General features: G+C 39.1%; 1 protein-coding gene across 8 annotated transcripts in view; it reads right to left on the reverse strand.

Moving 5' to 3' along the window:
* Positions 1–1216: 1216 nt before the first annotated feature.
* LOC149309487 (E3 ubiquitin-protein ligase HECW1-like) overlaps positions 1217–24811 on the reverse strand; it is a 237429-nt gene continuing 213834 nt past the window's right edge. For 5 of the 8 annotated variants that reach the window (XM_089532558.1, XM_089532560.1, XM_089532563.1 and 2 more), the window contains 8 exons: positions 19419–19517; positions 18071–18200; positions 15767–15913; positions 14925–15039; positions 12486–12684; positions 7046–7187; positions 4949–6682; positions 1217–1753 (listed from right to left, as the gene is read on the reverse strand). In XM_089532558.1, the coding sequence (XP_089388684.1) occupies positions 7076–7187; positions 12486–12684; positions 14925–15039; positions 15767–15913; positions 18071–18200; positions 19419–19517 (802 nt within the window). In that variant the 3' untranslated portion in view covers positions 1217–1753; positions 4949–6682; positions 7046–7075. The remainder of the gene's footprint in view (positions 1754–4948; positions 6683–7045; positions 7188–12485; positions 12685–14924; positions 15040–15766; positions 15914–18070; positions 18201–19418; positions 19518–24811) is intronic. The other 3 variants (XM_089532557.1, XM_089532561.1, XM_089532556.1) reach the window with 3 other exon arrangements.

Consider the following 24811-nt stretch of genomic DNA (forward strand, 5'->3'; position numbering starts at 1 on the left):
ACCTTAAAGGCCCTACATTTTGGGCTGAGTTTTGTCCTGCAGTTTGGTCTCGATTTTGTCCTACATTTTGTCCCTGGTAAAAGTGGACAATGGCAGCATCCAGGCGTTCATAATTTGCAAAGAGACATCCATTTTTACATTTTCTTAGCTTGCCTGGCTGAAGGCTATGGCATTCTGGGAGCTGGAGTTTGTCGTGGCCCAGAGCAGAGCGGAGGGAGGTTTCCCATTGAACTTCCAATACTGCCAGGTCACAAAACTGGCCAGAGAAAAACCTCTTTCCCATTTCTAAGGATGATGCATTTATATCCCAAAGTGTGCACCGACTTAAACAGCACAAAGGTATTTTAACTGGTGACTTATGTTCAAAACGAGAAACACAACATTCAAGCCTAAACCACAGCCATATTATTCCCCTCCTCCTGACTCCCATTCACAGAAGTTGTATGTTCTGTCGAAGTATCATTTAAGTTCTACAGAAGCATCATTAACAATTCAATTAAAAGTTATGTTTCTTTGTAGGCTTCCAGGAAACTGTTACGCAAGATTTTACCATGCGTCACTGAAGCATAGACACAAGCAAGGAAGGCCGCTTGGAAGAAATGTTAATGCTTCATGACATGTTGTGTAGATGAGAGGTTTGGGTCTGGTCAGCCCCTGGACTCTGGAAACTGTTCCATAACGGAGGAAATGTCAATAGATGAGTACATTTACTAAACAATACTACATCCATGAATCTTGTAGTAACACTTGAGAGCACTGAGGACTACGGGACTCATTAAACCCACTCCCAACTAATTGATTCTATGGGTTAACTTTATACTTGGTGTTTCGCTATCTTGTTTCTGTGGTAATGTGTGTGTTAACCATTGTCAAAGGCATAGGCCATTCCCTGCTGCGACTTAAACTGGGTGAGTTGCACCTGTGCAAATGTCCCTTGCCTGCGACACATTTGCTTTTTCAAATGCACCCCTTTCTAAGCTGACCCAATAAGCCGACGCTTACTATTAGTTGTCACCGCTTATATTTCTTGATATGCCATCCTATTCTACCATGTTTTGTTAACTGCGCCTGGAAGGATGTGTGTCAACAATAGGACCGCTGCAATCCACACAACAGTTGAGGGGGAAAATCCAGTTGGAGGTTGTAGAACGGACTCCATTTATATAGCACAACCTATAGGGGAAAAGCGCATTAATAACCACACCACCCGACGCCATAACAAAGAGATTTTATTGACATTCCTTTACAGTGATATGATTGAATAGAAAGCGCAGCCTGAGTATCGTGTGACATTTCCCCCCGTCAACAGAAGCAAAACCAGCCCAATAATGAGGGCCTTTCCTGCCATTGACTCGTATGAAGTCTTTAATGAAACCATAATAGACACTTGATTTTATGTCAATTGGAAGCTGCAGGGAATTCAGCTAATGTTTCAGTACTGACTCTGCCTAGTACTGTTTCTACTATCTACAAGTACCTGCCGACTAGATCAAACAAACTATTACATACTAGGGAGAAAGTAACAATACAACCTTTTTTGGACCGTTGAAAGGCTATCCCAGATTTGTGGCATATTGCAGTCAGTTCTTAAAACGCTGAGGTACAGCAAGAGGAACACTTGTAAAAAGCACCGTCTTAAAAGTAGAAAGGGTTCTCGGTGTGTTGTTTGACTGAACTAGTTGGATCTCTGCTGGGAATTCCTTCCTGAGATGTTCCATCGCTGCTGAAGTTAATGGCACTACTTTCAGTATACCTAGGATTTAATTCAGGGCAGATGGTTCATTCAGGAAAAAATTAAACCATTCTAAAGCCACATTTGTCACCTAAGAACTGCACCAAAACAGGATGATCTCCTTGTCGCCAGATATGTGTGAATGTAGGGGAAAACGTTATTAATTTTAGTAGAATTCATTGCCGAATAAGTGGGCTTCTGTTCTTAGTTTTAGGATATGATCTTAACATGCTTGCTTGAAAGTGCAGTCTCTTTGAATTAATAAATGGCACTCATAAATTAATATGTTTAGGATTATAAGCAGCTAATTTCACACTGGAGCAATGCCAAGCCTTTGTACTGAGGAGATCTGCAGAAAATAAAGCAATCAACCTGGTTGTGAACTCCAGTTTTGGTCTCCATTAGTAAAACTTCAGTTGCATGACAGAAGTGGGAATGGTGATGTTTTCAGATGAAAAAGACAAATTCATTAATGTGTAGGACAAAACCAGATGAAATAGACTTATGCCTAAATTGTCTAGGTCCTACAAATCTATGGCCAATCTATGGTTTGATTAAACAGTCTATATAATTATCACTGAACAAAGTAATGTGTTTACTACTGTATGTGGCCTTGTTTTTGTGCACCCTTAGTAGTATGGACCTCACTTCTTATTGAGATATAGAGATATGGATATAGAGATCTGGATACGAACTTGACATGAACATGATCACGACCACGAAAATGCCTCATCTGCCTATTTTCCTTCAAAATATATATATATATATATATATATATATATATATATATATAAAATTTGATTGTAACCTTGATGTATTTTACTGTTGTAACCGGCCTGGTTTCTCCGTCTATTATTATTATTATTATTATTATTATTATTATTATTATTATTATCCACCTGGAAGGCAGGGCAACAGTAAAGTGGGAAATATATACAATTGCCCACCCATGATGTTGCTTCATCTATCAACTACCACATGATGGACCAACACACAGGAGAGTAGCTTCTATGTTGTTGTGTGTGAGGAGGAGCCCCTTATATCCATTTTCAATGCAATTTCTCCAAGCTGGGACAAAAAAGAGAAGTGTTCAGTACATAAATATTTTCTTAGTTATCTTCAAGAAGCAGTGTCTCAAAGATTACTCTTTCTTTCCAGATTCCTAAAATGTAATTATTTCCTTCCCCACCATTAATGCCAAGGCTCTCCCCTCTTATCTTCACTATGCTACCCATCAGAGATTGCCCCAAACAATGCATCTCATTGCCCTATGCATCTGGGGAAGTAGATTCAAGTCTATGCATGCTCATGTTACCAACTTTCCTCTTTCAGTTAGTTGCAAAAGTGCTACAAGATCCCTTTGCATCCCAAAACAATGTTTTCGTAACAGAAAGTTCTAATTTTATATTCACAGACTCTTTATCCATGAATTCAATCATCCATGGCATGCATGCATATGCATATATACATATACATATACATATATATATATATATATATATATATATATATATATAATACAGTGGCATAGTGAAATGGTGTCTCTTAAATGAAATAGCAAAATCAAAGTTTATGTTTTGGAATATATATATATATATATATATATATATATATGTATATATATATTCCAAAACGTAAACTTTGATTTTGCTATTTTATTTAAGAGACACCATTTCACTATGCCACTGTATTTAATGAGATCCGAGCATCCACAAATGTTGGTAGCTATAGGGGGGATCTGGAACCAAACCCCAACAGATTACAGGACACACTGTATTTATAAACTGGAGAAATTATATAAGTTTATAAATTCTGTAATAATGAGTCTGTAAGAGGAGCATAATTTGGTCCTTCAGATATTTTGGCCTGTAACTCCCATCAGCCACAATAAAAATGGCAGGAGTTGTATTCCAAAATGTTTGAAGGCCAAGGGTTCCCTGCCTGTGCTATGGGAGGAAAAAGTTTGCAGTGAGGTATATATAGCATTGTTTTTCCCCCTGACATTAAGAGAAACTGTAATGTGTGCCTTGAAAAATATAAGACAAAATTTTGAGGGCCAAACCTGTAGCTACTTCCACCCTGTTTCACTTTCCAGAACGCAAGAGGAAACAACTCTAGTAGAATTCAAGGATGTGTCTATCTTGCTTCAGATGCCTTTACTGCATATACAAATCCTTCACCATGCTACCAAAAATAGTTCAATTTTTTAATAAAATATCGTTTATAAATACTTTAAAAAAATTCTTAACTATACAACGTTACAAAGAAAGGATTTTATTAGTAAGACAGTTTTTGTATACTGTTGCATGTAGCCCATCTGGAACTAACCAGTGAGACAGTTGCACTTTGACTAGCTTGCTTGAATTCCTGATTTTTTAAAAATGACACCTCAAATTTAATACAATCCATATGACCCTGTAATACAGTCCATATTGTACTAGCAGCCACTTTACACAAATGAACTCAGGCCTAAAATGGGATGATATTCATAAGATTTTGTGCATACAGGATTGTGAATAATGTGTAGCGGACATCCTTTTAGGACACTCTTCTTTTGAGGGGTGAGGATCCACAAGAAGATATATTATGGCCTGTTACAGATTGCCAAAATAAAGCTGCTTGGGGTCTCTTTGGAGGTATGCTGTTTAAATGATGCATGCATCCTAAGAATCCGGAAGCTGCACCAAAGCTGCGCTCCAGTGCTTAGGAATGGAGTGTGGCTTTGGCGCGACCTCCGGACTCTTAGGACCCATGCATCATTTAAACAGCATACCTCCAATGAGACCCAAAGCAGCTTTATTTTGGCAGTCTGGAACAGGCCTATGTGACCTATTGAACACATGTGCAGTGCTTCCTCCTTTTATTTTTAGTGAGATTTACAATAAGTTTAATGAGCCATTGAAACTACAAAGGCACCATACCAACTGCAATAGTGATAATGCCTACCACATAATGTATGCTTGAGAAATGTCTATTAAATACAATTCATACGTGCATCAAGGTCAGTTTTTATATGAACAAGGATATAAGGCAAATTAGTCATGGATAAGTATCTGCCCTTCATCCCAATACTTAATGCTCTGAGATCCCATTGCACCTTGCTTTTGTTTCATATTATTGTTCTCTTTAAGGACAGACCAGCTTCCTTAAAACAAAGAGTCATAATTTAACTAACATTAAATAAATGAAAGGTTTGTTAAATAAAAAAAATACAACCTTAGGCAAATTAGGCCATGATCCAGTCAGTGATCCTCTTTCATGTTTCATTAATTTCAAAAGAGCTTCATAGTTACTTAAATCTCTCTCGCTGAAATACAGACCGTAAACATTATTAACTTTGGCTGGATATTCTCCCATTAAAAAAAAAAATACACTATTTTAGGCTGGTTTGTCTTAATAGCTATTACCTGTCTTCCTTATTTGGGTCAGAGACTCTTCCTAAGGGAAGTTTGATTTTCTAAACACACAAAATCTTCAAGTGTAGCTGTATCTGCCAGAATTCTCCAGGGCTATTCTTCAGTCCCTTGATCTAGCTCTGATGAGAGGAGGAGCTGAATTCAGGCTCATGTGCACCAGTCTCTTTCATGCTCCTTGCACTTGTCCATTCCCCTCGCCATACTCAGAAGTTAAGGGCAGGCACATACCAGCAATTAACTTCTCTCACCATAGTGAGAGAAAGGGAGAGACACCATTCAAGCATAAGACAACTCCCTGACTTAGCCTAGGTACACAGTAAAAGGGGGAGAGGTCTTTTTTTCAGATAAAATATCTAACTGACCTCCCTCTTTGATGCTTAATGATAATTTGACCAGATATGAAAATAAGCCATTTGATTACTTTAAGATATGCTTGTAGAAATAAGAACCACTTCTGATGTAGATAAAATACACAAGTAACCCAATTCTATGCAACGAACAGCCTTGTTCTCAAAGTAGGCCAGAAAAATTAGAACAATTGAAATGAAGAAAATAATACTGACTCCCCCCTCTCCCCAAAGTTAGTTTCAGCAGTCCTCATCAGAGCATGCATGTTCCAGTGTGTTATTCTTTTCTGATTTTGTCAAAGGAAACTGAAATCCACAAAGCGAAGCCATTTTGTTGTTTGCCCTGGTTAGATTTAGGCCAGACTCTTCCATTCACTATTAACTAACATGCTAGGTAGACCAAAGAGGCTTTAGGAACTAGTTCAGACGTTCAGCAAATAGCTATACAAATAATATTGTCATTGATACTATTTCAACATTATAATTCTCTGCAGCTTCACACATAATTTAACTTTGGTTGTATGTTTTTGTGTAGAACCAATTCTGCCATCATTGGGTATTTAAGACTGAAGAAAAATGAAACAAAAACACAACTCTGTGTCAATCAGTGTGTGTTAAATAATTAATGGCTTTCAATACATGGTGCAGGATTGTCTATATTTCTGTAAGAAAGTGATTTAACACCAAAAAACAAACAAACAAACAAACAAAAAAACAAAAAACAGTAAGTGGGACCAGAAGATATTAAGAAGAGAATATTCTTCCTGTTATTTTTGATATGTACAATAATTAGGAAAGGCGATGTTGTCTGTTATGCTACATAATAAGACATCTTTCTTGAATGCACAAATATGTGCTTTTTATAACAAACATTATCTTCCATCCGTGCTTCAATAGCTCTGAAGTGCAATTCTTCCCAGTGTTGGCAATTAACAATTGTTAACCATCAGTGACACGCTGCATTGCATTACAAGTTCGTTTTGTTTTGTATGTCTTATCTGTACCACGTGTCTGGCCCAGCTCCAGCTGCTGTAGTCAATTTGGATTATGAGTCTGTGTATAAAAATTCAGGTTTGCTCATAAGTGTCCCTCACCTGTGCACAATTTGTACAAGAAAATCAAGGGTGGATGAAGGAGATTCTTGATCAATTCCAGTAGTGGATGCAGCTGTTAAGACGCAAGATGAACTGTGGGTTTAATTCAGAAGAGATGGGCATATAAAAGCTTGGAATGCTTCATTTTTTGTAATCAACGTAAGTGGACGTAAACAGTTATTAACATTTGGTCAAGTGTAGCATAACTTGCATTCATATTTTCATTATTACTAATGGAGGTATGTGGAGATACATAGAGACCTTGAGACTGTTGTTTTTATATTGCATACAGGCTAGTTGTCCATTCAAAACCAAATATGAACGCATGAAGGTTAGTTCTTAAAGGAAGGCTGTTCTTCATGCACAGCTTTTGTCAATCCTGATTCCCCCCCCAAAAAATCAAAACATAGAAAACCAAAATCATATGGCAGCAGGGTAGGGAGTGATGTCACTGACCAGAAAAACTCTTGAAAAGCCTGAATTTTCTCATTCCAGTCCAAAAGTGCTAGTTTCTTCAACAGCTGTCAACAGCTTTTCATATAGCATAGAATATGATGGGTAGGGTGGAAGATCCAAGCGATTGAAACATGTGTGCGCCCTGCAGAAGGAAAAGACTGTGTGTACATTTTAAAGTATTAGGAACCTCATCAGACATACCTTACAAATACTAACAGTTAAGCTTGCAAATACAGCAAGGAAGAAGTAATGTATTTGGAGCTTTTCTAAATTTGTATTTGTCATTATTGTGCAAAGGAGTGGCAGGAAAAGGAGGAGATCTGTAGGAAAGGAGAAGAGGTATGTGGTTAATCTTCACCTTACCCATCTCTTTTCCTATTCTGGTCTTTCCACTTTCCCTGCACTTGACCAGCAAGCACATGAGGGTTGAAAAACAACCACAGAAACATATACCAGATGGAGCAAAGGTTAGGCACCTCCCTTTCCATCTGCTACTTCCTTCCTACAAGTGCCACCCCTCGCCTACAGCACCACTTCACTTGCCAGACAGTTAAGAATCCTGCAATTGCCTCTGAACTGTAATTTTGGAGTAAATATCTAACACCAGCATCCAAGCAATCTTATTACATATGCCCATTTCCCCAAATAGCAAGACATTTAGAGTTAAAGCTTGGAAAGTTATTTTTCAAAAACGTAACACATTAGGCATTATTTTTTTTTGCCCCAATTGCAAGTAACATCTTAGTTATTACCCATTCCTCTGTTAACATGTCACATTTTAGTATCCTCCCCCATCATTCTCACTATCATCCTACATCCTACAAAAATGCACTTTAAAAATGATTGAAGCCCCCCCTCCAATGATCTCAACCCAAAGTTTTAGTTTTTGTTGTTAACTGCCCTTGAGTTAACTGCGACCCATGGTGACCCTATGGATGAGAAATCTCCAGGATTCCCTGTCCTCCACCGCTCTCCTTAGTCCCTGTAAACTCATACTCAGGATCTCCTTAATAAAGTCCATCCATCTAGCATGTGGCCTTCTTCTCTTTCTACTTCCCTCCATCTTTCCTAGCATTATTGTTTTTTCCAATGAGTCATGCCTTCTCACAATGTGTCCAAAGTACGACAGCCTCAGTTTTGTCATCTTGGCTTCCGGGGAGATCTCTGGCTTGATCTGTTCTAGGGCCCATTTGTTTGTCTTTCTGGCTATCCATGGGATCCTCAGCACTCTTCTCCAGCACCACATCTCAAATGAACTGATTTTCTTCATATCTTCTTTCATAACTATCCAGCTTTCACATCCATCCATCCGCTTCCGAGCTCAATATAAGGTGTTGGTAATTACCTATAAAGCCCTAAATGGCTTGGGCCCAGGATACCTAAAGGACCGCCTCTCCCCGTACATTCCGCCTCGCACCCTCAGAACGTCTGGGCAGCAGCTACTGAAAGTGCCTGGGGCTAGGTTGGTCTCCACCACTCGGAGGACGTTTTCCATAGTTGCCCCAGCCCTTTGGAATGCGCTGCCCACAGAGCTCCGCTCGTCTACTACCCTGGCCCAATTTAGGAAGGATCTTAAAACCTTCCTATTCCAACAGGCATTCCCCGAATAAATATCCTGTGGGCCTCCCTCCTCTTCCGTGGCCAAGAGGTTGGGCTATGGGACTTTTTTGCTTGTTGGCTGATTTTAATTATGTATTTGTGTATTTTTTATGGAATGTATTTTAATTTGTTGTAAGCCGCCCTGATCGTAGGAAGGGCGGCATATAAATAAAAAATTTATTATTATTATTATTATTATCCATACATGGCAATAGGGAATACTTGGCTTGTATGATTCTGACTTTTGTGCTCAGTTGTATATCTTTGCATTTTAGAATCTTTTCTAGTTCTTTCATAGCCACTCTCCCCATTCTTAATCTTCTGGCAGCAGTCCCTGTTCCTATCAATGTTTGTACCAAGTAAATATTAGTTTGGGAGGGAACAGTGGTACCAGCCAACTAAGGTGTTAACTTCCAAATAAAGTGGACCCACTAAATCAATGGGATTTATCCAAGTGTTGACTGACTATTCAACAATTGATTCAATAGGTCTGCTCTAGTTTAGCGAGCCAGCGTGAAACACATATGTATCATGTGTATTTGTCTTATTCTGTCATTGTATTACTTATGCTACAGGATTACTTATGAGAATATTGCTCTTATTAAATTATATGGGAAAGTTTATATATTAGTGGGATAAATGTTTGCTCCCAGAATTAGCTGCTGTAAATATTGTTTATACTTTGAAAAAAATCCTTTTGGATGAAACTGATATTATCCAGAAATCAGTTGTATTATATGTATGTTTTTATTATAGCATTCTACAGTATATGCTATATACTTTGAATATATTCTCCTATTCATTCCAGCTGCCACCACCAACTAAGCCAGAAAGGTAAGTGAAATTTAAATGAAAGGGGAAGAGATTTCGAAGAAGGCAGAATGAAAGAGGTAAACCAGTCATTATTCTCCTTTTATTTTAATCTGAACTGAATAAGAATTTGTGATCTGAGGCATCAGATCCTATCTGATCTCAAAAGCTAAGCATGATCAGACCTGGTTAATACTGTTACATGGATTTGTAATTGGTTGACTGGCCAAACCCAAAGCGTGCTCAACAATGGCTCCCTTTCATCCTGGAGAGAAGTGACCAGTGGGGTCCCACAGGGTTCTGTCCTGGGCCCAGTGCTATTCAACATCTTTATGAATGACTTGGATGACAGAATTGGATGCATACTTATCAAATTTGCAGATGACACCAAACTAGGAGGAGTAGCTAATATCCCTGAGGACAGGATCAAAATTCAAAATGACCTTAATAGATTAGAAAGCTGGGCCAAAGCTAACAAAATGAATTTCAACATGGAGAAATGTAAGGTACTGCACTTAAGGCGGAAAAACAAAATGCACAGGTATAGGATGGCTGACACCTGGCTGAACAAGACTACATGTGAAAGGGATCTAGGAGTTCAAGTAGACCATAAATTGAACATGAGTCAACAGTGCGATGCAGCAGCTAAAAAGGCCAATGCAATTTTAGGCTGCATCAATAGAAGTATAGTGTCTAGATCAAGGGAAGTAATAGTGCCACTGTATTCTGCTCTGGTCAGGCCCCACCTGGAATACTGTGTCCAGTTCTAGGCACCACAATTCAAAAAGGATGTTGAGAAACTGGAGCGTGTCCAAAGGAGGGCGACTAAAATGGTGAAGGGTCTGGAAACCATGTCCTATGAGGAACGACTTAGGGAGCTGGGGATGTTTAGCCTGGAGAAGAGAAGGTTAAGAGGTGATATGATAGCTCTGTTTAAACACTTGAAGTGATATCACATTGAGGAGGGAGCTACCTTGTTTTCTGCTGCTGCAGAGACTATGGATGCAAGCTCCAGGAAAAGAGATTCCACCTCAACATTAGGAGGAACTTCCTGACAGTAAGGGCTGTTCGACAGTGGAACACACTCCCTCAGAGTGTGGTGGAGTCTCCTTCCTTAGAGGTATTTAAACAGAGGCTGGATGGCCATCTGTTGGGGATGCTTTGATTGAGATTTCCTGCATGGCAGGGGGTTGAACTGGATGGCCCTTGCAGTTTCTTCCAACTCTATGATTCTATAATATTACAGGCTTTCACAATCTCTCCTTTTTTCTTCTAAAACAGGTGAGCAATTTGAAGATTTCAAACAATCATTTCATGAAGCAATAGGCTGGTTGAGGGCCAAGAAAGTGAGATGCAGTTCAGACATGAAAGTCTGTAGGTAGTTTATCTGTTTAGCTCTACGCTGTATTAGAGAGGGTTGCACTCCCTGTGAAGGATCAGTTCAGAGTGCTCTTGGATCATTATCGCTAGAGGCCCAGTTGGCTTTTGCTTTTAGAGTACCTTTTATCAGCTACAAGCTTATCAGGCCAGAGATAACCTTGCAAGTTATTTATGCTCTGGTAACCACCCTTCTAAATTACTGCAATGTGTACATATGGCTGTCTTGAAAATAGTCCAGGAATTTCAGCTAGTTCATAAGAGAATGCCTAGAATGTTAAAGGGGATTGGTCAATACGATATTATGCCAGTACTTTGCCATCTTCAGTCACTGCCCTGATTCAAAGTATAGCTTTACACTTAAAAGTCTTAAATGGCCCGAGAGCAGGCTTCCTGAAATTGGCTACCTTTGTACCAAGTCTGGAAGCTCCAACTGGTTCAGGATAGGGCAGCCAGACCAATTATAGTCTGGTACATTACAGATACATCTAGGAGTGATCACATCACACAAATCTTAAAATCACCCCACTGGCTGCCAATTAGTTTCCAGGCAAGGTGCAAAGTATTGGTTATTAGTTTTTTGTGGGTTTTTCGGGCTATGTGGCCATGTTCTAGAAGAGTTTCTTCCTGACGTTTCACCAGCATCTGTGGCTGGCATCTTAAGAGAATGCTTGCCTGGAAAAAGTTGGGTATATATTCCAGGCAAACATTCTCTGAAGATATCAGCCACAGATGCTGGCAAAACGTCAGGAAGAAACTCTTCCAGAACATGGCCACATAGCCTGAAAAACCCACAAAAAACTATGGATGCCGACCATGAAAGCCTTCAACTTCATATTGGTTATTACTTTGAAAGCCCTACATGGTTTGGGTCCAGGTTACCTACAGGATCACCTTCTCCCATACAATTATTATGGATGTGCTTGCAGTTTCTATAATGGTAACATACTAATGCTAAAAGAAAAGACAAAACAATTGAAACACTAAAAAGGAAAGGAAAAAAGCGGTATCACATCTGTATCCACCTGTCTTCCACAGAAAGCAAGGTGCAAAACGGTTGCTCTCTCTTTGACCTAGAAACATACTGGTATGGGTAAAGCCGAATCTGTGCCTGAAACACCAGTGGTCCTTTCGTCTCTGGATCACGTTCAGTCTGATTTTCTATATTACTTTCAATCTGAGTCTTCTATTGTTTAATGGAGAGTCATATAAAAGATTCATCAATATTTCAGTGCTCTTTGTGATTACTGTTTCTGTAAGAAGTTTATGAGAGGCCCAACTTTTACAAAAATGCAGAACTTGAGTGATCTTTTAATCATAGCGTCATCTGAGTTTCTTTTTGCTTTTGATGCATTTTATTAAAAAATTAAAACATGAGTTTAATTTATTTCTATATGATGTCTAGCATCAGAGCTAAAGGAAAAAGAACTTTTTGACCCACAACTCCCACTATCTCCTGCCAGTGTAGCCAGTGGCCATGCTGTCAGGGGTGAATCTAGGAGCAGTATGTCAACCAAGTAACTTTACCCAAGCTTTCTTTATCTTATACAATTGACTATCATGTATCTTTGCACACTGGAATGGAATGGAAATGCAAATATCTGGAGTTAATCTCAGCAATAGGATTTAAAAAGTATTCAAAATGTAAGCATACCTTGGAAGGGATGTTATTTTGCCCCATTTCTCTATACAGAAGCGCCGTAACCCATTGCTTCCTCGAAGGGCTGCAAAACCCTCATATGGTACACTAGAAGTCCCAGTGACAAACTGCAGTAACCGTAGCCTTTGTTCATTGTTGAATCTCTCTACTGCTGCCCAGAACCACCGTATCACAATATGTCCATCATGGTAACCTAAAACAGAAAGTGTGTAAAAGACAAATGGATTAGAAACATTCAAAGGGAAGCCACAAATGGTTATGAAGGTGAAATATAACAGCATGATTTTCTGTCTTCTATTGCTACTTTTTCCTAGCCTAGCTTGTAGCAGAGCTGAGTGCTTTTTAATCTTCATGGAACATGTTATGCATCAACTGGTTCACCAAGGACCCTGTGTGAATGATGTAGAATCTTTCTGCATTTACAGAGGACTCTGAAATGGGTCATTTTGTGTAGGGTGCTTTTCAGGCGTGTTGTGGCTCATTGGCACTCTGAATGAGTTGAACGTATGTCAATTTTTTGAGTGGAATACATTTTAAGGGAAGAGCAGGACAGTGAGCAAATGATCTTCTAGGGAAGCTTGCCTCCTGATACTAATCTTTTCATTGAAGAAACCTTCCTATGTATGAGAGAGTTCGCTGAAATACAATTTGAACACCACAGATCTAAATGACTGCAATAAGCAGCATACTCAGAATTTGGTGTGCATAAATATAGCCACCTCTGAATACTGTACATGCATGTATTAGATCTAAAACACACTGCAGAAATAATCCAGTTTGAGACTGCTTTAACTGCCTTGGCTCAATGCTAGGTAATTCTGGGAACTGTAGTTTTGTGAGACATTTAGCTTTCTCTGTCAGAGAGCTATGGTGCCACAATAAACTACATTTCCTAAGATTCCCTAGCACTGAGCCGGGGCAGTTAAAGCAGTCTCAAACTGGAAGATTTCTGTAGTGTGTTTCATGCCTTAATCTTCACAAAGGCAAGGGAGTAATTTAAAAAAAATATTTATACCTAGCACTTTTATGTTCTCATGTTTATAGTACATGCCAAGATTTTCACATGATATCGCAAAGCATATGAAAAACATACTTTTATAGTAACATTTGAAATAATTGTTATTGTATTCCCACCACAAAAACACATTGTACAAAGCTAGACTTATAAAAAAATCTTTGATTATTCTCCATTCTGATTCAAGGGGGCTTCAAACATTCCAGGAGCTCATTCACACTATACAATTAAAGTGTTATTGTTCCACTTTACCAATACGGAATCGTAGCTTTTCTAATCTGGTGAGACACTGGAGCATTCTAAATTTATTGTTGTTCTTGTTGTGTGCCTTCAAGTCGTTTCCAACTTATGGTGACCCTAAGATGAACCTATGGTTTTTCCCCCAGTAATATTTGTTCAGAGAGGGTTTGCTATTGCCCGCCTCTGGGGCTGAAAGTATGTAACTTGCCCAAGATCACCCAATGGTTTTTTGTGGCCGAGCGAGAATTTGAACTCTGGTCTCCAGATTCCTAGTGTAGTTTTAAACTAGAGTCCTAGTCCAGCCCTCAAACCACTATACCATGTTGGCTCTCAGGAATTCTAAATACCCTTCCCTAAAGTGCAAATCCCAGGATTCCATATGGTGGAGCCATGGCTGTTAAATTAGAACAATAGCACTATAACTGTGTAGGATGAAGTGGCCCCTAAGCACTGTTAAATTCCCCCATGAGATCATATCAGACTTATCCATGGTCATCTTTTAGCATGGATACAATCTTAGTGGCATACTGTAATAACAACTAGAGACGTATCAGCATATAGTACACATACAGTTCAAGGAATGTCAGTAATGTTTATGACTGCTGCAGATTCACAAAGGAGAATCATCTGTGACTGCAGTTCTACAGTTTTCTAATAAATGTGTAGTTCCTGCATAGTACTTCTAAAAATTGCCACAAGGAGTTGAAGATAAGCAAGCATAGTATGGTTACAAGTGGCAGGGGGACATCAGCAGTGCTATAACTGAAGAGAGCTGGCGCATAGTCTTCTATAAGCCAGCCTTCCATAACATGGTAACCTCCAAGTGTTTTTAGATTTCAAGCCCCATGATCACTCACCAGTGGGCTTACCATATTATCTGGGGCTCACAGAGTTGGAAGAGACCACAAGGACCATCTAGTCCAACCCCCTGTCATGCAGGAACTCACAATCAAAGCAACCCCAACAGATGGCCATTCAGCCAAAGAAGGAGGTGAATGGCATGTTATTGGTAATCCAAAATATCTGGAAGTGACCAAATAAGGGAAGTCCGCTATAAGACAAATGATTTTTTGCATAATTTCTCTTAGAGAGATCTGTGAGAATAATTTCCAGCAGGAAGATTAGAGTAAGGATAGATGAAATGGAAGATGGTAAGGAAAAGCAACTGCATAGTTTACCACCCCGATATTCTGTGTTATTGCGCCAGTCATTAAGGTCTATTTCAGCTGTTCCGGCTATAACCAATTCTAGTTCTCTAGCATCGAATACAGAGACAAGCCTTGAGTCTACAACCTAAAAGATAAAACACAGAGTTTTAAATATCTTTGCAATGAACAATAAAGTGCAAAAATAATACTGGCAAACAGACAAACAAATACATCTGCAAATTTGCTATCCTATCTAGGCTAGATATATTGGTACATATCTTGCAATTGCATTCTCAGCATCAGAAAGATGAAGCAAGTTCTTAGTAAATGCACATTTTATGGCCACATAGGTTTATTCACTACTTTCTTCACACAGTATTTGCAGTTTAAATTATTTCTCTCTCCTATCACTCATCCCCAATAATTAGTTTCAAAGGTATATGTATAACATATAAAGTTCAGTTACATCAGACAGAAAAAGCTTCTGTACTGTGTTTTGTGCTAAAAAAATCTTCAAATGTATTAGTAACGCTTTAGAACAAAGAATACAGAGGTATATGTGTGTTTTGGGGGTCTTTTACATTAATTGATTCTGTGATTTTTTAAAAAACATAAAATCTGTAAGCTACATCTCTACTCTCTATAAACAAATAGTTGTTGTTGTTTTTTTTTTAACATTATGGTCATCAGTAGTTTGGTCAAACAAGGGTTTCATTTCCCCCCGGAATAAATATTGATTATCTAGTACCACACACATAACCTATACAGACATTCTTATTAGGACAGAAAGATAGATTTTGTTTCTTTGTCAATTGCTTTGCCTTTGTGCCTGTGAGGCTGACAACTTGACTCTATCAAATGTTGCTACTTACTTCGTAGAAGCCACGGACTAGAGCCTCTGTTTGCTGAACAACCCCTCTTTCCACTCTCCACTTCACCATTCTTTCAATATATTCCTTCTTGTTCTTTTCAGTCACCTGTGTATTTGCACCCCCAGATTTCAACTCCCGTTCTGTTACCTAGGAAGCAAATCAGTCACCAAAAATAAATATTAGGTAGCAACACAAACTAACTCACAGCAACAAGTGTTTCAAAACTCAGATACTGAACCCTCCCCCCCCCCAAATAAACACTTTTCAATGTATGCCATAGAATCATAGAATTGGAAGAGACCACAAGGGCCATCCAGTCCAACCCCTGCCATGCAGGAACTCTCAATCAAAACATCCCCAGCAGATAATAGCTTTAAAGCATTATTCTGCCTTGTATTACATTTTGAGAATTTGTTATCAATGTTTTCAAACAAGGGGGGTGTTCCCACTTGCGATTTACAATGATTTTAAATACAGCGGTTCATTTTAAAGCAACTAAAAATACAGCGAGTTTTATCCCGCTTTTCAAATCGCTTTATCTTCACCGTTCCCATTTATTTAACGTTTTATTTTGATTCGCTGTAATTGTCCTGGTTTGGTTCCCATTCATGGGTGAATCGGTGTATATTAGTAATGTGTCTTTTCCAGCTTCCACTGTGCTGTAAGAGACAAGAGATATGTCACATTTGGACTGGGAAGGCTTGGATTCAAATACACAAAGGCTCACTATGGTTCAAAACACACTGCAGAAATATCCCAGTCTGAGACCACTTTAACACCCCTGGCTCAATGCTAGGGAATTCTGGGAACTGTAATTTTGTGAGACATTTAGCCTCCTCTGTCAGAGCTCTAGTGCCACAATAAACTACAATTCCCAGCATTTTCTAGCACTGAGCCAGGGCAGTTAAAACAATCTCAAACTGGGTTATTTCTGCAGTGTGTTTTGAACCTAAGGTGATTATTGCACCATCCTTCCTCCTATGCTAGACACAGGATGCAAACTTAAATAGGCGGATTTTATTGCACACCCCCGTGCCCAGGCAGTAGGCATCCTGTACCCAATCTGGGCTTCTCTTGCACCTTTTAAAGAATGGGAAAATCTGGAGAAGCCCGGATCAGGTACAGGATGCCTACCACCTGGGAACAGGTGTTCACAATAAAATTCGCCTATTTAAGTTTACATCCCATGTCTAGTGCAGGAAGAAAGGAGGTGTGATAATCTCCTAAATTAGTTGGGAGCCCTTCATTTTAGCATGCCTTTCCCAGGATTATTGTGATGACAAAACGAGATCAATCCCGTGTATGTCACCCTAAGTTCTTGGGAAAAACAAATACACAAGTCATGGTAGCATAACAATACATATATTTAAAATAATCTAGTTCAATACTTATATAAACGATTGATACACAGTTACAGCTTTCATGCAACAAAAGAGAGAAATGTGACATTATTTAAGTTTTATACTGCTAAATTACACTGAAGAACAGGTATTCATTTTTAAAATCCCTTTGTCATATTTGTGCTCATTTGTTTTAAATTATCAGCTAATTATAATCCACATATTGGTGGGAAACCAGTTAGATGTAGTAGATATTGTATGCATGTATGTTTCATTCCCACTGATCCACAAATACCCTGGGCCATTCACTCTGTCTGGTAACTTAGTAAGTTCACTAGACTTTTGTGGAGTTAAAACCATAATAAACCCAATGAATGCCATCTTGGATTCATTCTACCTTGGCAGAGGAATTTACTCTTAAAACATTATACAGCGAGCCCACCCCATCTGCGGGATTGCCACCACTGGCTACACTGACAGCAAGCCTTGGATGTTAGTGGCACAGGCGGCCATTGAAATGAATGGGACTTGAGGCCCCACTTTTTTGCCATACATGGGTGGTGGAGGGGGTCCGGAACTGATCCCCCACGTATACAAACGGCCCACTGTACAGCACAGATATGTCAATCCTATTACTCATTATTTGCAAATTTCTCTGAATAATCTCTTGCAGTGCAAACACACCTTATTGCAAGTCATATTACAACCTCTTTGCCTCCTTGCTGGTTTTAATGAAAGCTTTCTTAGTCAACTTCCTTTCCCCTTCCAATATTACTAAGCTCAACTGAATCAATCTGCTTTGCTTCTTCTCAAGTTTTTGAATGTCTTCTGTTTCTTATTCTGTAGCTTCCTTCATTTCCTACCATTTAGTCCAGGTAATCAAATTCTTCCAATTTTAATGTATCTGTTTCATGTCTATATTTACATATTTTTGGAAGTTTATCCCCTGCACATTCATACTTACCTGTCCAAACACTTCCTCATTAACTGTGAAAGTGAGGTCCAGGATATCAGTGATGTTGTTGTCCTTCATCCACTGTAAACTTTGATGGAACTCCTCATCTAGATACTCCAAGTCACTAAGATCACATGGTCTGATTTTGCAAAAGAACACAAACAATGCTGTAAACTTCTGGCTTCTAATTTATTGCACATACAACAAACTATCCCCATTTCAAAGTCAAGCAACTATGAAAATTTGCTCATCAGCATGAGAAAGTCTGCACTTCTGACTTGTAGCCATGATTGCTAAATGGAACCAGAAAGATTGTCCAGTGTTGGAGACAATGTGTAGCCTTCATGTCTTACTGTGGATTCGAAGCTTCTGGCTGACCACTCTTGGAAACTAGAAGCTGAGCTAGTCAGACCTGTGACCTGATTCCATATAGCTTTTATACTTTTCTGGCTATGTCAGATGAGGGGACACAGATGCATATGGGATGCTTCTTGCAATATGTGGGGGAAAAGGAAAACTTGCTGTTTATGTGGTCTGAACATAAAGCAGTGTAGTTATTATTGGTTCTCTCCTACTCATCAAACCTTGGCTTCCCCTAAAGAAGCAAACTGAACTTGATTCCACAACAACATGTAAGATAAAGGGATTGTGGACAGAACACTACAAGTGAATAGAAGATGTGTACTTTCAGAAATTATTGCTAGACAAATGAATTCAAATTCATTCTGTTAAACAGAAAATAACACAGTGATACATGCTTCCATCAAACACAAATGTCACTCTAGTTTCTCCTAATAAATATGTTATGTCAGCATAGTTTGGGCAGGTAAACTAGTGTGGCTTGGACAAGGAATCCCTTTCTGCTGGGGAAAAATGCTCCACTGTACATAAACCACAATTGCTTTCATACCACTGAAAGGATTTTCAATGCAATTTGTGCTATGGAACATTTTATAAAGTCAACCCTTCACAAATGATGGTCAGAGTAAAGATGGTCACAGTGACTAGCAGGATACACAATCAAAATTAGCATTTGAATCCCCACATTTGGCCTCATATTCTTTATCCTTACTTGATTGCGCTTCTTCCTCTCACACCCAACTCCTATGGCTGCTCCAACACATGAGGTTTAGCACTGGGCTAAGAACATTTTTGAAAGCATGAAACATTGCTTGTTGCATACTTCACTTTTATGTACTGGTGGTGGGTGCCATATACTGTAACCTGAGGGCTGGAATGAGGGTATTGGAAACATGCTCCACTTAATACAATAAGGTTTATTCCTATGGATGGATGTATAATACCCCCACCCCAAAGGGAGAAAATCTTGCATCAACCCTCCATTACAAATACTCACAGCCTTAACAATGCTTTGTAGAATGGCCTTGTGAAGAAAGCATCAAGAAGGTACTGGTGAATAAGAGCAAGGCCAAGGATACGACCACTAAACCGAAACCTGCCATAGAAAATAAAATAATGAATGATGTGTAATTCAGGAGACCAAAATTTGGATCATGTGTGCATATGTGTCTTCAAGTTGTATGTCAACATATAGTGACCCTATGGATTTCATAGGGTTTTCCTAGGCAAGGAATACTCATAAGTGGTTTGTCATTGCCTTCATCTGAAATATAGCTTACAGTACCTGGTATCCCTTAGTGGTCCCCTATCCAAGTACTAACCAGACCTGACCCTGCTTAGCTTCTAAGAAAAGACAGGACCTGGGGCAGTCACAACCCTATGTTGAGGGTGAGTCAGATGAATTATGTCCTGCTGTTATAACCAGTGAATGTAGAAAGCTCTTAATATAGCATGTACAATTGAAAGGTTTTGGTTAACTGGATTTGCACACAAGACATTGCAACAATGCGTGATGAACATGCTTGAGCTATCCCAAAGATCGGAAATACAGAACAATTTGTCAAACTGTCAATTATTTCATAAACAGTTAATCCTTTGAACATGACCTGAACATGCCCTGAAGATTAAAGTCTCATTTCAGACATCTTACTCACATAGGAATAACTTTGTCCATCTGCACACAAGATACCTGTAGGTTTCTGTTATTTGGGAGCTGACTGTTAAGTTCTTTGAATTCCAGAGAAAGTGCTTATGGTATTACAATGTATTTTAACACATGGGTATGTGCATATGACTTTTGCACATGTTTTCATTCCTGAGACAAAAGTCAATTGCTTGGCATGTTTTAAACAAAATGCTTTACTTATATTGAAATGGAGTATATTGTGGGAGGAAACAAAATACATAAAGATGGTAGGAAGGTGATTAAAGCCAGATCTTAAAGTATGTATATAAGTCAGTGTGGACCAATTTTCTCTCTAAGATTTTAACATAGGCGCTGAAGGAAAATCTCAATGAAACCTGGGCAATATTTCCCCTATTTTGTCGGGAAAGAGAAAAACAGAGAGTGACGCTCTTGCAGTGCAAGAGTGCAGTCATGCTCTCACTTATTTCCATGGGGCACATATAGAAGAATTTCCCAAACTGTTAAGTGAGTAATTGTCTAATCCTCTGTATTTGATTACTTGAAAGTAATTTATTTTCTTTATCAGTAATCATTCTGTGGAAGAGGTTCTTCCATAACAGAGTCTCTTGTCTACAAAATTCTTTATTGCATATCACCAATAACAATAACAGTAATATTTAGAGACATAGCCATGTTAGTCTGGAATATCAGACTAACACCTTTTAAACTGTGTGGAAGAAGTTGTAGCATATGTTTTCATAGATTTGATCTCCTTCCTCAGATGTAGTGATAATAATTCTCTAACTTCTGTTGCCTACAGCAACAGCAATAGCAAGTACATTTCTATACCCCGTATCAGTGCACTTAAGGCCTCTCTAAGCAGTTTACAAAGTGTAAGCTAATTGCCCCCAACAATCTGGGTACTCATTTTAGCGACCTCAGAAGGATGCAAGCCTGAGTCGAGTTTGAGCCCTTTTAAGTGGCTGCAGTACAGGCATTTAACCACTGCGCCACCAGTGCCAAGAAAACCCCATGATAGGTTCACTTTAGAGTCACCATAAGTTGCCTTAGAGTCACCATAAGTCACTACCACCACCACCACCACCACCACCACCACCTCCCCCCTTCCTAGGCACAGAAAGCCTCCATGACACATTGATCCTGGGTATGAGCCTCACCAGTTTGAATATCCTGGGGGATTCTACAGGAAAATATTTTATGATGTGATTGATAATGTTAGCAGTAATTCACACAATTGCTTTTCCTCAGATGAGTGCAAACATATGAGCAAAATTGAAAAGTTTGTTATTGGAGAGTTTGATAGCACATCCATTGCAGGCATTTATACAACTGACATAGATTCTTCTAGATTACAGCTTCATTGTGATATGCTGTTGGATATTGCAAGGGAAAGGCAAGTTAAAATTTCAGCTCTTCAGGAACTGGTTGAATGGACACAAGGCAAATATATTTGGCTCCTAATACCAAAATAGACAAAGCTGATCAAAATCACCCTTACGGTGGCAGTTTCATCATGTTCACCAGAAAGGTCATTCTCCTACCTTCGTAGAATTGATGCTTTATAGAAGACATTCCTCAGGATTGCCTTCAGAAGGGAGTATGAACTTTTTTCATCAGGCAAATCTACTGAAGGTGTTGTGTTATTTGGGTTCTGGTCTCCTATGATTCCCTCTCCTCCTTGAAACTTCCACAGTTCTGAACATATGCATGGATGTTTGCCCACAAATGACCCTCCCTAGCTCTCTAGCTCAAATGTTAGTTGGCATTAACTTTTTGCTGATACCTTTAACACAAACACCTGCTTCCTTTCTGCCATAATCTGTTCTTTCAGCACTTTGAGTAAATTGTCAACACATTTCTATACCGACCCATTTATCTGCAGGTTTTTCTGACAGTTCCCTTTATATAGCCTGACTGTATGCATGTTTACCCAGAAATAAATTCAAAAGGGGTCTTAAATCTGAATGAGTAGTCATCAGACAGCGACCTTAGACACAAAACCTTTCCCCCCTCGCACTATTTCTATCATCTCCAGTAGTGCTGAGAAATTGCTAGCATCTATTTAATCTCCACTTCTGATAACATTCCCTGGGGCACTTGTCAGTACAGCCAGTACAGAGGAAGTGTAATCAAATCAGGAACAAAACTTGAGTTTGAAATGAGCTCCACATTCCCAACTGCACTGTGCTAAAGCTCAGCAAGGGATTAATAGCCAAGGTAATAACATCCTGTTAAACTATCCTGGAACGATAACAAATGTATTAATATTTTTTCCGGTGTTATTTTCTATTATCTTACTTTCTGACTCACTCTAGGCTTCAGCTCTCTAATTTTCAAAAGAATATTCTTTTAAAAAAAATAAGGAAAGAAAGAGAAACCAAGCTTGTTACTTGGCTTCATCCCTTTCCTCCTCATCTCGCCTTCTGCAGCGCTACAACAGTGAAATAGCCTCCCTCAACTCAAAGCCTTGAAATGCATATTATGTAAATTATCTGCTCACTGTGCAACTCATGTAGTGGACAAATAAGTACATGCATGTAGCTAATCTTCCGCTCAAAATTACTGCTTTCCAAACAGGTTTATACATAGGAAACAGAAATGGATTTCGACATTATACTGACATTTGAGTAGCTGTACACTACAACCCTCGCATTCACAGGGGATATGTTCCAAGACTTACAGCAGATAGTATATTTCAGTGTAAGTTGATCACAGAGTCTTTCCTAAGGCCCTCCCTTCACCATCATCCAGAAGGAGAGAAAGGCAAGCCAGCTCCATCAGGCCTTGCCTGAAAAGAGGAAGGCCCTCCTTCCATTCACCATCATCCACAGGGAGAGAAAGGTAAGCCAGCTCCATCAGGCCTTGCCTGAAAAGAAGGCCCTCCCTCCATCCACCATCATCCAGAGGGAGAGAAGGGCAGGCCAGCTGCATCGGGCCTAATCAGAGTACCATGGTCCAGGAATCCGAGGGAGAGAAGATCTGCTGACTTTCCCCCTTCCCCACTGCCATTCCCTTCTCCTTTTGTGTCTTGACTCTTTAGATTGTAAGTCTGCGAGCAGGGAAATATCTAATTAACAAGAACAGGGTATAAATAAATAAATATAGAGTCATGCTGGAGTATCTCCAGATGCCTAGAGATACCTTTTCTCCCCAGAAGTGGGTAAATGTTGCTACACGGGCCAGTAACAGGGCGTACTGTACAATGGATTGGATGCGGACAAATAAATTGAAACTCATGCCAGACAACACAAGGGTGTTCTGGTCAGCCAAAAGGCAAATCAAGAAATAGGGATACAACCTCTGCTGGACAGGGATACACTCCCCCTGAAGATACAGGTTCACAGTTTGTGTAGATTCCTAGTGTTCAAAAATATCATTGGGTACAAAGAGCTACACCTAGAGTATTACCTGAGGCTGCTTGCAGGGAGCATATAACTCTGTTCCAGCAGCTTCACTGGCTGCTGATTTGCTTCCAGGCACAATTCAAAGTGTTGGTTACGATGCATAAAGCCCTATATGGCTTAGGTCCAGGGTATCTGACAGACCATATCTGTCTGTATGAGCTTGTCCAGACCCTGAGAAACTACAATGTATAATCACTGTACAATGAACAATGAATATGCATGATAAAGAATAATAATATGAAAGAGTTGAAGATGAAAAAGAACACAAAATATTAAAGAAAGGTAGTATTTGTGTAATGGGGCTGGGTTAGCTCCGACTGGATTTAGCATTGCTAACTTCACTCCCCCTCTACCAAAAATGTTAGTAAAATTATACTTTCAATCAATTTATCTTTTTAACCCTATTAAAAGAAAAAGATTGACCTCTTACTACAGAACCATGCACACTCCCCAATGGAAATAAAACATCCAGGTAAATGTTTACTTTTTTTTGATCTAGCACTGAGAAAAAGTTTGTGTTTCTCACATTTCTGTAAATGAGCAACTGTTATTTCATTGTATTCTACCAACTTTTCTGGCACCTGCTGAAACATTATCAAAGTGCTGCATTACTAGGAGTGAAAAGTGCTTTGTGGAATGAAAACGATACGGGAATACAATTTTAGCAACAGAGCTGTACACAATGAATATGTGCAAACATCAACTGGAAAAGTACTGATATTTCTGACAAGTACAACAATGACATTTAGAGAATTTGAGGCTTTCTGTGATTTTATATTCTTGGCATCAAATGTTGAAAGACCTGTATCACCTCACCCAGCCTTTTGAGATTTAGGGCAAGGGACGTTATTTGCATCTTTCTTGATTCTATAACGTTCTATCGCATTCACATAAATGTATAAATAAGCTTTATACCCGAGGCCTTAATATCACTTGGTATTGCAACCAAAGAAATGGCTTTATATCCACTAAAAAGCTATGTTAAAATAAAAACCAATTAGCCTTTAAAGTGCTGCCACATTCCTTCCCCCATTCCCTTCCTCCTTTTTACAAATGCTCTATTGAGTTTTCTCTTTAGCCACTTCATGCAAATGGTGGTGATTAGTGGAGACACTTAAGGGTTTAGTTGAAGTATTTAGCACTGATGAAGTTAAAGAGTTCTTTAACAGCATCACAGCTGTGTGGGCAAGGAAAATCAGCAGTGTAAATGGAGCAAATGTTCCAGGGCCTCAATGGTTAAGGGTCCCCAACTGCTGCTATAGCTACACAGATATACAAGTTCCTTATACTGTCATGTCACCAAGAGAGAAATGCGCTGAGAAGATGGAGGCTGTTATC

This window comes from Sceloporus occidentalis, unplaced genomic scaffold (genome assembly GCF_023333645.1).
Source record: "Sceloporus occidentalis isolate IW3139 unplaced genomic scaffold, rSceOcc1.0.p SCAF_7, whole genome shotgun sequence".
Classification (NCBI taxonomy): domain Eukaryota; kingdom Metazoa; phylum Chordata; class Lepidosauria; order Squamata; family Phrynosomatidae; genus Sceloporus; species Sceloporus occidentalis.